We start from the raw sequence: 15,065 nt of genomic DNA on the forward strand, positions 1-15,065 counted from the left end.
AGAAGAGGACGAGAGTATAAACTCTCGACTTTCTTCCCTTTGGGGATTTAGAACTTTTATGCACAAAGTATGATTGTGGGTGGAAAGGATGTTCGAAATGTGTCCGACCGAACGACGAAACAGATGGAAAACAAGAAATCCAGAGTAGTAAAAAAAAAAAATATGAAAGCACGATCGATGAAGGTATAGGGAACAGTAAGGGGCGGAGAAAGAGAGAGGGGCCTCGTGGGAAGCGAAACACGTGCAAACGCGTTAAGAAGATCAGCAATATAAATGCACGGAATATAGAGAGGCCCGTACAATGGCGGGCAATGTGTGTTTTACGTCGCGTCACTCATTCTGATGCAATTCAAATTGGCGCTGGATAGTGGTACAACAATTCGAGCAGTTGTCAAAGGAAGAACCCTTGAGCTTCCCGCAAAGCCTTTCCTCTGACACCGAAAGGTCATAACTTGGTTATTTTTGGAAAATTTTTTAATGAAATTTTCAAATAAATATTCCAGATCAGTCATACCTTCAAAGTAATCGTTTTACGCAATCGACATTTTTTAAACGATCTGATTTATTGATCCCATACATGTAAATCTCTCGATAATCAAAGCTATTCATATTTCATCAAAGGGTTAATTTCTGATATTTTTATAACAATAAAATAATAATGTTAAAACAACTTGATAATTAACAATGCTAGTTAGTTGCGACGTAGTTGCGAGCGTACACGTCATATTGTTAATTATTTCATAATAAAGTGTTATTAAATATACTGCACGTTAATTAAACCGCAAAACAATAAGAGACCTGTAAATTATTGCTCGCAAATTTATAAATTAACAATGAGGTGCTTTCTCTGAACCTTTACCGTTTAAATTTCAACTGTTATTATATTGTACGTGTGTACGTATAATGATAGTTAAATTATTGTATATATAATAAAAAGAAATTATATATATACATGTTAATATATAAAATGAAACAATTGATATATTTATCAAAACGATGACGTTATTCGATTAGGATATAACAATCAGTAATCAGGAATTAACTCTTCTCTACATTAATTAACTTACAGACATAATAAGTGAATAAAATCCACGAGTTTGTAAACTTGTAAACGCCAGCAAACTTTTGTATAAAATTAAAAGCGACGTTCTTATGTCTAGACGCTCAATACCAGCAGAGCTTTGTTGTTTGATACCGGTAGCATTAATCGCTACGTAATTTCAGTCTATCCAGCCAGTCGACAGCACTGTACACACCATCGAACAGTCGGCGTTTTATTCGTTGACGGCAGTCTGGATTCAAAGACCTCCAGTAGTCTCAAACGCGAATGCTAAAGCAAGCAAAGACTTGCTCGGTAGCTTGGTTGAATTAACAATAAGCAAGCAGCCTAGGGGATTTACCGTATTTGACTTTGCAGCGGGAAAAGTGTCCTACCTTATGACGTTTGCTAAAACCTTGCAATTATTGCGCGCGCGCGCGCACACGCACACACACACACACACACACACACAAACACAAACACGCACGCACACACGCATACGCACGCGCGCACACACACACATACACCTTTGACGGCCCCTCGTGCTCTTCTTTTTCCGCTTTACGGACTCAAAGTTTCCGCGAAATGTGAAATATAAATGTGGCTCAAGTAATCGCGAACATATTCAAACGTGACGGATGCGTATGAATTGTTTATCTCGGAAACGTCGTTGGTGCTCGCTTGAAAATTCTGCTCGAACAAATATAATATTTAAATTATTACTACTCTCGGCGCGCTCGGTTTGATATTTTTCCTTTTTTAAATGTGCCCCGAGCTTTGAGTCAAGAAAACTTTAATCGCCACTCGATGCATAATCGACTCACTGACAATATCGCACACGCGATCGCGTTTATAGAGTCAGCACGATAGTGGTGAATCGATGTTCCGGAATTGTGACACGGCGACCTCATAAAATTTTGCTATCGCAAATCGGAATGTGGAAAACCCTGCGAGGCGAAAGTTGCAGTTCACATCCGTTACGAAACGTGTGTATAGCGGTACGTTATTTTAAGAAAAATACGATTCCCCCTAAATCTATATTTTAACTGCCAGATTTCTTATTTTACTATCTTGATACTTTTGTGACCAGTATAGATAATATTATAAATAAATCGGTTGACGGATGAAGCTAAAAGGCTGTTACGCGCGATAACAAGTTTGTTATTGTATTGTAATGTGATGTAATTTAAATTATTCCAGTAATTAGAATATTTAAACGATAAGGTCAATTAACCGAGCATTATAAAATGACATTTGTATATTCAAAATATTATTACATTAAAACGAGATGTCTCGCAGTCAACGATACGTTTCGGCTGTACTTGGCCCTTATCAATCGCAATTCTACGTGTGTAATTAAAAACGAGTGTTACACGTTTAATTCATCTATCGCTATAAGTCGTGCCGAGAGCTTAAATTTCGTCAGTGATTAACCACGATTGTTTCCTTCTTCCGTCAGATACAGACTGCGAAAAAAAAGTACGGATGCTACGATTCTATTGCTCGTTTGGAGGCGAGAATGTGTTTAATCAGGCGTCGTGTATCAATGACTGCGCCCGAATCGTTTTAACGTAATAGTATTTTGAACACACACGTGTCATCTTACAATGCTCGATTAAATGAAGCCTATTGTTCAAATTTTAATTTACCGTTAGCACACACGAACATACATCCAATTATATTCATTATCAAGTAATTAGATTTACGCTTGATTTGAAATTTTATTCGTCGCTGTTAGTGAAACGTGTCTTTTTTCTAGTTTGGCGTATTACTTTAATCCTATCTTGCATTCCTGATTTGCAACGCCTGACATAATTGAGGATGCTTCTCTGACTTTAGATAGTTTCGTGATTAAATCCCAAAGTTTAAAGAGAAGTATAGGAGTGACGTGCAAGGAAGAAAACCGCGCATCTGTAAAAGGTTTTTACGGCAGGATAAAAAGCGTGTAGCGTACCCGGTGCATCGAAAAGCGACGGCTTTTGTCACATATCGCTAGGGTGAAATAGGATTCGTTACGCGCCGGAAATCCGTTTCATTGAAAGAATTCAATAAAAACGCGGATGAAGCGCGATTATTTAAAATCTACACGAATAAATCTCGAAACTCTGAGAGCTACGTGGCTTTTTTTTTGTTCCCCGTGCGCGATAAAACATTCGAAAAGTCGAGGAAAAATCGCGTTTGGTGATACGTGAAGCGTGGAGGGCGATATGGTCTTGACAAAAGTTGGAGACGCATGACGTTAATAAGACACACATAAATTCAAGGTAATTAAAAATTTTACACGGAATTTTTATGGAACGACCCAATCTCAGCACGCAACTGACACTGTTGTGGCAAGAGGAAAGAGCTTTAAAAATGAAATAACTTGCGAAAAATGTATCCTTTCTCATCTAACTTTTACAGTAGAAATTGTAAAAAATCAGGATAATTTATTACAACGTAATTATTATTTTATAAAAATAATTTAGTCACAATTGCTGTGATGAAAATGAATATTATTATTATACTATTTTTTTTTTGTTAAATGATTTTATTATTTAACGGACTCTCTTTATTCGACGAATTTTCGCACGTTTTATTCACGACATAAGTTTTCTTTTCGAAACTGCACCTGAATTAAATATAATTGAATATTAAGTAGTGGAACTATTTAACGTTTGAGAAGCATCCTCATTTACATCAAGCGCGCAAATGAACAATACAAATTAAATTAAATGAAATTAAAGTACGCAAGACTAGGAGAAAAAACTGTGTTTCACTTATCACAAAATCAATTGCTAACAATGACGAATAAAATTTTAAATTAATAGTCAATCAAACTAATTATTTAAATTAATTCAATTATTTCAATTATTACGATCTTGTAATCACGCGCAACATTCTTTTTCATGTTGTCTGTCGATAGATTTATCGTAATAGCATCAGCATGAGATAAAAAGCGAGTATACTTGCAAATCCGATTGAAGTAAACAAATTACAAATACAGCAAACACAATTATTCAATAAATTTGCGAATACATATTCAGATCTTGCCTTTAAACAAGAATGCATTCATTACGCGCCGATGTAATTATATATTCCTTTTAGCAAGTCCTTGGGAAAGATGAGGAGAGATTTGCATTTCCGCGGGAGAGAGACGTTAGACATTTCTGGCAGGCACTGCGCGAAAAGACAAGTCGATTTTACGTAATTTCGTTGTTCGTTGCATTGTTAAAAAAAAAATGAAATTTTTACTTACAGTTTTATTTTTCATTTTTTTTTTTCAAGTGCAATATATAGTTCACTAGCAATGATAAAATTTGTACCGACATTGAAATACTAGAATTAAAATCACAATCTTATGTCGCGTGATTCGCGCGGGAGGAAAATCCGATACAGTGTGTCAACACGTTCCCGCGAGGACGTGCGTGTTCCGACCTATCCTCATTACATATTATGACTGCATATGTTCCGTATGCGCGCCACGCACTCCTTCCGCACCGGAGGTGCTCTTGTCGCAATTTCCTCGTCGCATAGCTAAATGGTTCTAACGTGTTGAGTCTGACGCCAGTCATTTCGAATCTCCCGACTGCTACGGAACAATGTCGGCAACGCATGTATAGAACTTAACGAAGATTGAGGAAGCTATTCAGGCGCTATTTTCTTAAAACGGTGTAAAAGGCGTCTTTCATTGACGTCATTCTTGGAATTATCTTTTTTCTCTATAAAAATATGCTGAATGCATTAAAAGCATGAAATAACGATGACGATAATCTATGGAAACATTTAGAATTATTGCAATAATAAATTTATTGGTTTCTTGAAAATAAAAAAGATTTCGATCAACATTTTAATTAAATTTGATAAGCACTTTAATGAAAAAAAAAAAACTATGGTATGTATAAATTTAGAAAAAATATAATTAATATTTAATACTCGTAATGTAACTCGGTATATCACTCGTCATTTAAATTTATTCATAACGTGTTATATGTGTATAAGATATATACATTATAATATATATATATAAATTATTAATAATGCATTGACAAGTGGAAGTGCAATCGCGAATATGGCTCAATACACCGAGTGTCACCTGGTAATCGAAATATGAAACCACAGGAGGTTTATCGACTGCAAGTACGTGCGATGCAAATTGCCTTGCAAAAAATGTCATACGCTGTTTCTACAAGTAATTATATATCACGACAAATTTGTCGTTTTCGCAAAATGGATATTTTACTTTTTTTCCGTGTTGCCATATCGTCGATTATTGAGAATTTTCTATGTGGGAGGTATTACTGGTAACAATAAATGTACAAAGAGAGAGAGAGAGAGAGAGAGAGAGAGAAATCACGTAAAACTTACTATAATAATTACAATATTTATTATCACAAACTATATGAATTAAATCGTACACAGTAAAATGTAAGAAAAGCCGTTTGACAATCATTCATTTCAGTCCCCTCTGTTGGTTCGCGGTCGCGCGATGAAATCGCAATCGATACGTTACGAATATTTATTAACAGGCTACTATTATGCATTTTGAATAATTGATCTTTGAACGATTGCATGGAAAATTTAACTTGGCAAAGAGGACCGAAACAATCTTTTGGGAATTGTGATTTACAATGAGATTTTCCCTCAGGCCTCTCCGTTTTGCCTCTTTTATTATTATTATTATTATTATTATTATTGTACACGATATGTTGCCTGAAAATTCCACGAAGAAGAAGGCACCCTTTGACAGTAAAAATTATACACTTAAAAATAGATAAAAATTATGCTGTTTTCATATAACTACTATATACACTCAACTAATGCAATTGTAGATGCTATAAAATTTTCATATCTCGTGCTATCCTTTTTTTATCTTTTTAGCTCGTTTATTGTTTCACGCGTAAAGTGCTTGTATGATCTTGGAAAAATGTCGTCATAAAATATACTTTTGTATAGAAAAAGCTACATAATTATATAGCTGTAACTATATAATTATAGAGCATGTATAATCATTTATATATATATATTTTTTTTATTACATATATATACAAACAATTATACACAATTTTATATATGTATATATATATGATTATTATTATATATAATTATATAGTTATACGTACAACTATATAACATATGTAACTATGTAATTATTTATATATACATATATATTTATTTGTGTTTTACGGGATGATAAATTGGGGCGATGAAACTACAGTTCGCGAGTGGCTCTGCAGTTTACCTTCGAGAAACGTGCTTTGGAATGTGGCGACAACAATGCGAATGATTCTAAGGCGCATTTTCTATCGATACAAACTGAATTATAAATAATTTAGAAGTATTCCCTTCTCATTGTCGACTACTCGAAGAGCCCACCGAACTGTGGCCGAAGCCTTTGAACTTCCCCACGCTCTAGATCGGAACATTCGATTTTTCCGTCAATTCTTTTTCTTTTTTTCTTTCCCTCCTTTAAAACGTCGCCATCTCGTCCCGCTGTGAACACTATACGTACATATAAAACAATTATTGCAATTTGCCTAACGACAAAAAAAAAGAAAACGAATTCTTAAACAATAACAAGGTATATATACCACGTGCTGCTAAGAATCACATAAATGCTTGACGTTCCCGATCGTTGTCCATGTCTCGATGTTCGATATATGTACGATCGTCTTCTTCCGATATCGCATTTTCCAAAGCGCTGCTTTATCGGAACCAACACCAGCCTTTGTTTCCGCCGTTTGTGTCATCGATCGCGTTTCAAAGCGCAGCTTAACACCGGTATCGTTTCGCCGAGTTTCACTGACGCGAAAGAAAGAAGACCTCGTGCCAAGCATCGCATTTATTCGCGAGCAAGCGCGAGGCCAACGATTCTGCGAGTGCTGCGTTCGGTATCTAAATAAACTCAGCGAAATGCCGTATCGACGTTAATTGTCACTTTGAGGACGCTATCGTCACAAGTTACGATACGTCACGGTTTCGAAAATCTCTCGCGTTCGATCTTTCATAATGAATTTATATATATATACGTATATAATATGCACATGTTACACGAAAATAAAACAGTTATTCGCAAACTCGTCGTAGGTAGACAGAAATTTTATAAATTCCCAGTAAAACGAATTTTCTTTCGGTCCTAATTATTTTTATATCCGCGCAACTTGTTCTCGCATTAGAAGAATACTATCGTACACACGATAGTTTCTCGTGCACATGCGTGCACGTTCTTGTGAACATGTTGACAATGAAATCGTTAAGGCATCGTGATATGTTTTCTCAACGCATGGTCGAATCTATAAAGAACTAAATAGGTTCATTGTCGCTTGTCAGTTAATCAGTTCCACCTGAAGTTCATCGCAGGAGAAAAGCGATTGTTTCGTATTGACGCGATTGATTGCAAACCTGACGAGCATCACGGGTCGTCGTGAGTAGACGTTCCGCGACGCATTTCGCTATCGCGGACTTACTCGACATGCTCGGCTACAATTAATAGGAAATTTACTCGACAGTTTCGCATTGACTGTGACTGGATCTTCGCGTGATGGCTCGCATCACATGTGAATAGTTGCGGCCGTGTAACGGGCTTCGCCTCTTCGCCAGCTCCATTGGCTCGGACGATACTGAAAGGTCAATTCTAGATAGACGAGATCAAGCGCACAATTAACATACATTAAGAAATCAGTAAGATCTATAGATGGAAAATCTGTGTTTGGTAAACAATTACAAATTACGAAAAACGAATATGATTATACAGAATCAAATTAATAATTGGAAATCAATGAGACAAGTCACTTTAATTATTATTTAACTTTTAACTGAATACTGATTTTATTGAAAATTAAATAATCAACGAGTAATATGTTAATCAACTATAATATGAATGCAAAACGATAGTAGTGGAAAAGAACAATGAGCGGAGAATGAAAAAAAATAATTACTGATTTACATAATGCTGTTGTAATTTAATGGTAAAATTTGAAGGAAACTAGTCTTACCCTGATCAGCATCTGTCCCGACGGGGTATGGGGGTTGCGATAAGCATATACACCCCAACCCGCGAGACCCACCACGAAAGCAACGACGGTGAGAATGCCAATTATTCCCGATACGCTCATATTCACTCTGTTCGAGGCTAAAAAATAAGAGAAATAAGTTGCTTGATGCGATAAATCCGAATGCGAATTATCTCGGATTTCGAGTGGAAGGAAAGATGTTATTGAAACAATTAATGTGGGTTAATTGTTTCGATTAACGATCACACGAATTTTGAGCTAAAAAAGTCACGGAAGTTAGTTTTAAAATTATACTAATAAATCGTACTTTTTGTACAAAATTTAAAGCTATGATCTTGCATCACGCGAGAATCTACATGCAGGGCAAAAAGTATTTCAAATACAAAATACAAAATATTAGCAATCTTTTGATTTGAAATACAAAATACAACTCGTATTTTACATTTTGTAATTAAAATACTAAACTTGCTAATATTTTGTATTTTGTATTTGAAATACTTTTTGCTGAATACATAAAATACAAAATACTGGCAATCTTTCGATTTGCAATACAAAATACAACTCATATTTTATATTTTTAATCGAGATTGCCATTATTTTGTATATTTTGTCATTTAAATACTGAGCTTGCCAATATTTTATACTTTTTATTGGAAATACTTTTTGCCCAGCTCCGTCTATACGCATAAATTTGCCAAATTAAATTAATGATTGAAGCCTGGCGAGGTGTAATACTTACCAGAACTGTCTAACGGACTGTTGCCGGACCGCTCTTGTTTCACGCCCATCTCATTCGTGGCGATCGAGTCCTCTGGATGCACATGGCCATCGTGATCATACTGATCACCTTTATAAACTTGCGCCGGACAATTGTCCGTGTCCTTGACGTTACGCGTGTCGCAACCCTTTAGCAACCATTCCTGCCGTTGTCGGGACGTGCCAGTGCTACATTTGTTCAGATCCGGACACCACTTGCATTCGAAGTCGGGCACTTTAGTCAAGCAGTCCCGGCAATTGTCGAAATTGAGGCACGTGGGCAATGCTTTCAGGTAGATTACCGTGCAGTTCATTATGTCCTGCCGGTTGAAGTTGACACGATGATACTCGTAAATGGTTTTCCGGCGTACGACTGCAAAGCGACACATCGATGATTAATTTTCGTAGAGTGTCTTTAAATATTTTATAAGCGATAATTCATAAAATGTTTCCTTAAATCGCAATTTCGAAAATCCGTGTCTGGATTTCGATACGAGTCTCGTGACCTTTAAAATGATAAATGATAAATCATGCAAATTTGTCATCGCAGAGAGTCGTAGGATTTATTTTACTCTGCACATAACGTTCGATCGTTTGTAGAACGTCGAGTCAGACTGAGCCAGTTATGCTATTGCCCGTTGCCTGCTCGTGTAGTTCTCTTTTTTTTTTATATCCGACGATGACACAGATATGACGGGACGTCGATAAACGCTTATCTCGCGATAGTCGCGCTTATCGCGCGATCAGACAAATTGGGTAATGAGGTAGCGAACACACTCACAGAAGACGGTTCGGTCCATGATGTAGGCATCGCTGAGGCCGACCTTGACGGGATGCATCGTATCCGCGATTTTCTCGACCAGAAGCGGTATCACCGAGTAGACGAACACGATGTCGCCGTTCTGATGCAAGGTCACCTGGAAAGTGAACGCGCCGGCTTTTGGCCTATCTTGCAGCACCACCTTTTCCCACTCGACCGTAAACGCCGTACCTGTCGTACAAATCAAAAAGGAGATATAATATAACCAATCTCGCGCGCGACTCCGACGGCTGCGTTTTGCGCCGTTTCTTTGCCACCGGTTGCTTTACGAGGCGTGTAATTACGATCGGCGAATCGTCGCGCCGATTCAGTCTTCCTCTCTCACCCTCCGCCCTTTGTAGAGAGTCGGATCGTATTGATTGACTACCGACGCGAACGTTTTGCAACGCGATCAGCCCGGCGCGGCGCGGCGAGGAGAAAGGATTTAGAAAACCAGCTTGGATGGGTTTGAGAAATCTCTATCGGCACACGCTGAAAAGCATGTCGAATTTTCTAGGAGCAATTCAGTACGCCTCGTTTGCCGTAGGATTTCTTGAAATTTTAAAGGCGCGAGTTACTTAACAAAAATATACCAGCCGCAAACGGCAAACGCAAACACGCGAGGGATCTCTCAAGTGGAGTCCCGATTGGCAATAATTGACTTTCGTTCGGAGGAAAATGTAAGAACGAACACGTCCTTCGGGTGCGCGAACTCGAAAATGCCGTCGGTTCGAGATTCCGATGACTCACCATTGTCAGCGTACTTGACGTAGCTGGCGTTTGACAGGCGGGTATCGAAATTCGCCATGAGCGGTGCGATGTACTGGGTGGCGGCCAACCAGCTGTGCACGTAGTCGCCGGTGTACAGAAAACCGCCGGTAGCGATAGTGATGTTGCGCACGTTGTAGCCGTAGAATGGGAAATCAAACTTTAGCTTGACGGTCTGCAACAGAATGGAAATCACGACTCGGTTCTGAAACTTATTCTTAGCGAGATTGACGATCTCGCGTTTCTTATGTACAAGTTCTAATTAATCTTTCGCTAACCTAACGGAATTGAACGTATATAGTATACCGAACGTATCCGTATTCGTACCAATCGGTTCTTGCCTTTGATTATAAAAAAAACCGATATTATAAATACCTATTAATACATAATCGCTACTTTCTGTTTGGTTTTTATTTCTCACGACAATCGGTGTAATGCGAAATTAATAACGAGCTCGCCTTACCGCGGCGCGTCGATGGCTCTGGCTGAGCAAGTAATTGACCCTGAGATCCGGGTGCTTGTCCATGTCGACCCAGTATTTCTTGCAGATGTCGACGTCGACGATAAAAGTGCTGTTGTAATACTGATGATGATCATAGACGGTCTTGGTGATGTTGTTCTGCGTGAGCGTGGTGTTGGTCACGTCGGAGAATTTGCTGATGGAAATATCACCGATGTCGTCGGATTTCACGGTTTCCTCTACCGCCTCCTTCGCTCCCGGCTGTTCCGGCTCCGCCGCCTTGCCGACGTCGCTGATATTGCGATTCGATAGCGTCTGATTCGCCCAAACGTGCAGCGTCGCCTGCGAATGAATTTTAAACGGATGCAGAATTGTTTAACAGTCGAGATTCTACGTGCGACTGACAAGTGGAAAGTTTCACACGCGAATTTGAAATACGAAAAGCTCTCCCATAAATAAATCCACCACTGACCACCTACCGTATCGGTTGCAGGATTTGATGTCTGCGTCGCTTTCTTCTTGAAATCCGGCTTAGGGCTTGGAACAGAATCAAGCGGCCGAGCAGTTGAGGTTTCGCTAGTCGAGTAAGCTGTGGAATACGTTACGTCGGCAGATGCATTGGTCGTGTTTGGCGATGCCGGTTGTGCTGGCGATGTTTGATGCTGTTGCTGTTGCTGCGATTGCTGTAACTGCGGTTGCTGCGGCTGCGATTGCTGCTGCGGCGGTTTTTGCTCTTGCTGATGCTGCTGCTGCTGCTGCTGCTGCTGTTGTTGTTGTGGTGGTGGTGGTGGTTGCTGCTGCTGCTGTAGTTGCGGCTGCACCGGTGGTTGATCCTTGGTGGTTAACTCTTTCTCGGTCGCCACCACCGATTTATCAAGTGTCGCTCGGCGTATCCTCTCTACGTTCTCATCATCGATCAGCGTGATATGCGACAATTGGTGATCGAACGACGACTTGTCATTCCATTCGCCGTAACTGTAGTAGGACTGGTCTGGAATAGAGGAGAAAGCGTATTCTAGTTGCAGCGTTGAAATCTTGGAAAGTGTATTAAAAGTGGAATTTACAAACGTTACTATTGTAATTTTAATTTTTCCTCATCTGTTGAAGAAAGATTAAAATTTAAAAAAATATTATACTAAAACATTTAATTTAGAATTTGTAAAACAAATTGACTAAGAAGAAAATGAAACAATATCTTTTATAACATATAAAAAGATATTTCAGCATGAAAATCTTGCTAGGACCGTTATGGCCTACACAGAAAAAAATTTAGTATTAAATCAACAATTCATTGTTTCATATATGTAACCAAGAATACAAAATCTTCTTGGAAGAACTTGTTATATTAAAAAAATTTGTTTCTTTGTGTAAGCAAATTGTGTCTGTTTAAGATTATAAATTTTCCCAAGAAGATTTCTTGCTTATAATATAAATGAAACAACGAATTGTTGATTTGTTATGAATTTTTTTTCTGCGTATTCTTAGTCAATTTGTTCGTATTACATGAACGGTCTATATGTATTTACGGAACAAATTCAAAGTAATCTCAAGGATCGGTTAGAAAAAGAATAAATTCGATGACGTCGTGAGGAAAAACTAGGTATTTTAGAATTGAAGTGATTTATGTTTTATAGATTAACTTTAGAAATAATTATCTTTCTCAATTAATAACGCAAGCCTGTACCTCATTTATTCGTATCCGTCAAGCTGAGAGAGAGATACGTTCCGCAACTATCGCGAGCGAAAGAACTCGACTCGTCCTTGAGTTCGTGTTGCAATTACGATACTACGACTGATTATTGAATGATGACTAGGACCAATCTATGACGCATACATAGATCGTGTTGCGTCGCGCGCATTGTCTCCTTTTCACACACACACACACACACACACACACACGGGCTCGCCGAGAGTGATTCCCTTCGAGGGGTTCGGGTGTCCATTTAACCGATGCGTCAACGTCAAACCCATCGCCGATGTCCGAGATCAGTGCCATGAAACGCGGATTAACCTCGATTTCTACGTTCGCGATAGCCGCGGCGCGATTAATGGACAGTTCGGGGGCAAAAGTGGCACGAGACAAACTTTTCACAATCCATACGCATTAAATTCGTCGTCAGGTTCTTTCGTTCGAGCACTCGTTATCATAAATATCTTCTAGTCATACTTTTCAATGTCCTTTTAACAATTCTGCATATTTTAGTTACAATTTACCGATAACGATGTGAATCCTAAATTATCTTTCTGTATAAATGTATGTACAGGGTGATTATTAATGAATGTTCCCACTTTTTACCATCGGAGCATGATTTACCGATGAATACGTATTTCTAACATATTAGAAATTACAAATACGTACTCCTATGGTAAAAAGTGGGGACATTCATTAATAATCACCCTGTATAAATAGATTCTGTATAAATTGATATCTTTTACCTCGATTATCTTTATCTCGTGGGTTAATTTTACTAATATTAAGTAATTTTTTAAATCAATATTTGTTACACAGAATGTCTCATAACAGATGCAATTAAAACGGTAGTCTTAATATATGAGTAATAAATAGAAAACGTAAAATATTTTTTCAAAGATCTTCCTTTAAAAAGTCAGAAAAATATGAGAAAAATTTATTTTCTATTTTTTTACTTGCGTTTTATAAAATCACTACCATTCTGATTGCCCTGTTTATTAGGAAACCCTATGCAAAACACATCCAAGTAATTAAAATTGAATAAGATGGTTTTTTTGTAACAGATAGATTTATTAATTAATCACTTTATTATTTTCTTTCCGCGTCATAAAAGAACATGTTTAGAATCGTCGAGTAAGAGGAACAGGAAGTTAGGTGGTACGATCGACCGGATAGAGCAATAATTGACGATCCGACAAATCGGAGCGAACGTGCAAGCTTGACGTCAGTGTAAAAGCGCAAACCGAAACCAATCAACCCGGCAACCCGTTATCTAGGAAAGCTTTTTCCCTTATCGCGTTGCAATGCTACCTTTAATAATCCGAAATTCTCTGATACTCGATTTTTTCCCTTCGCGAGATTTGGATTCTGTGCCGCGAAATACCATGATTTAAATTTCGAACAATTTTTTCGCCAGACATTTTCTCACGTGAAAAATAACCGAACGCTTGTGAGAAAAAGTTTTATCTTAATAATTAAAGTTAATGTTCTAAAAAAGATGTCTTTCTGCTCGTCATCCTGACTGCGCGAACGAATAGAAAAATAAAATTAATTATCCACTCGCAAAGTACACTGAGAAAAAAAAGTTGTCAACTAGACTAAAATTGATTCAACTTGATTCAACTTCTTTAATTGAAGTATTTATGTATTTAAATTAAATATGTAAATGCTTAAATCAAAGTTCAAGTATTTTATGTATTTAAATTAAATACGTAAAAAAATTTAATTGTGTTAAAAATTTTAATCAAGTCAACAACCTTTTTTCTTCTCAGTGTAGCTCTGCCGAAAAATTGCAATCAAAAGCGACCTCGGTCAACTTTCACCGAATGAGTGAATTCTTAGGTACAGACGAGTTTCATGAGCTTTGATTTCTTAGCGAGAGCAGTGAATCGTAAAGTCGCTTCGTCGAATCGCGCGGATCGTAAACGCAAGTGAATCAGACGAGGTGTAAAACTGCGTCGCGAAAAGGTTTTCTCGAATCGGCACGAACGCGATGTTCCTACCTACGCGAATCGCCGAGCCACGTCGAGCGCACGTCGGCTTTTCGCGTTTTCACGCCCAATATACGACGCAATCGCAACCGCCGCTATTCGCGACTCGCGACGCAGCCGTAATTGGTCCAATTATATAATTTGCTACTTCTAATACTCGAATCGTAACGTGAATTTATTACACTCGCGCGCGTCCGACTTCCGTGTTTCGCGGAATTATTAATAAAGAATTAATAAATAATTCATAACGTTCATTCGGGAGTCATGTCGGTAATATAAATATGGACAGCGTGCATTAAAACTTTCGCGTGAATATAACGTGCTTGTACACAGTAAAAAATTGTAAGTCCATATGTTAAAATGTTCTTGTGCTACCACGTTTTGATTACTGCTGTAATGTAAAATTAACATACCACTGATACGTTATTATTCTTATAACATTTTCATGTGTTACGTCAACTTTATAAATTAACACTTATTTGCGTATGTCTCTTAGAAATGGAATAACATTTCGAGCACTTTTAACACAATTATTTCAAACAATCAACACGTCTCAAAGTTAATTTAAAG

The 15,065-nt window shown here is 37.8% G+C and overlaps 1 protein-coding gene across 1 annotated transcript in view; it reads right to left on the minus strand.

Annotated features, from left to right (window-relative positions):
* Positions 1-5,382: 5,382 nt before the first annotated feature.
* LOC105193014 (plexin domain-containing protein 2) overlaps positions 5,383-15,065 on the minus strand; it is a 38,228-nt gene continuing 28,545 nt past the window's right edge. Inside the window, exons 2-8 of the mRNA XM_011157333.3 lie at positions 11,294-11,805; positions 10,818-11,156; positions 10,337-10,529; positions 9,569-9,778; positions 8,771-9,160; positions 8,014-8,150; positions 5,383-7,638 (exon numbers count right to left, since the gene is read on the minus strand). Of these exons, the coding sequence (XP_011155635.1) occupies positions 7,570-7,638; positions 8,014-8,150; positions 8,771-9,160; positions 9,569-9,778; positions 10,337-10,529; positions 10,818-11,156; positions 11,294-11,805 (1,850 nt within the window). The 3' untranslated portion in view covers positions 5,383-7,569. The remainder of the gene's footprint in view (positions 7,639-8,013; positions 8,151-8,770; positions 9,161-9,568; positions 9,779-10,336; positions 10,530-10,817; positions 11,157-11,293; positions 11,806-15,065) is intronic.

This window comes from Solenopsis invicta, chromosome 3 (genome assembly GCF_016802725.1).
Source record: "Solenopsis invicta isolate M01_SB chromosome 3, UNIL_Sinv_3.0, whole genome shotgun sequence".
Taxonomy (NCBI): domain Eukaryota; kingdom Metazoa; phylum Arthropoda; class Insecta; order Hymenoptera; family Formicidae; genus Solenopsis; species Solenopsis invicta.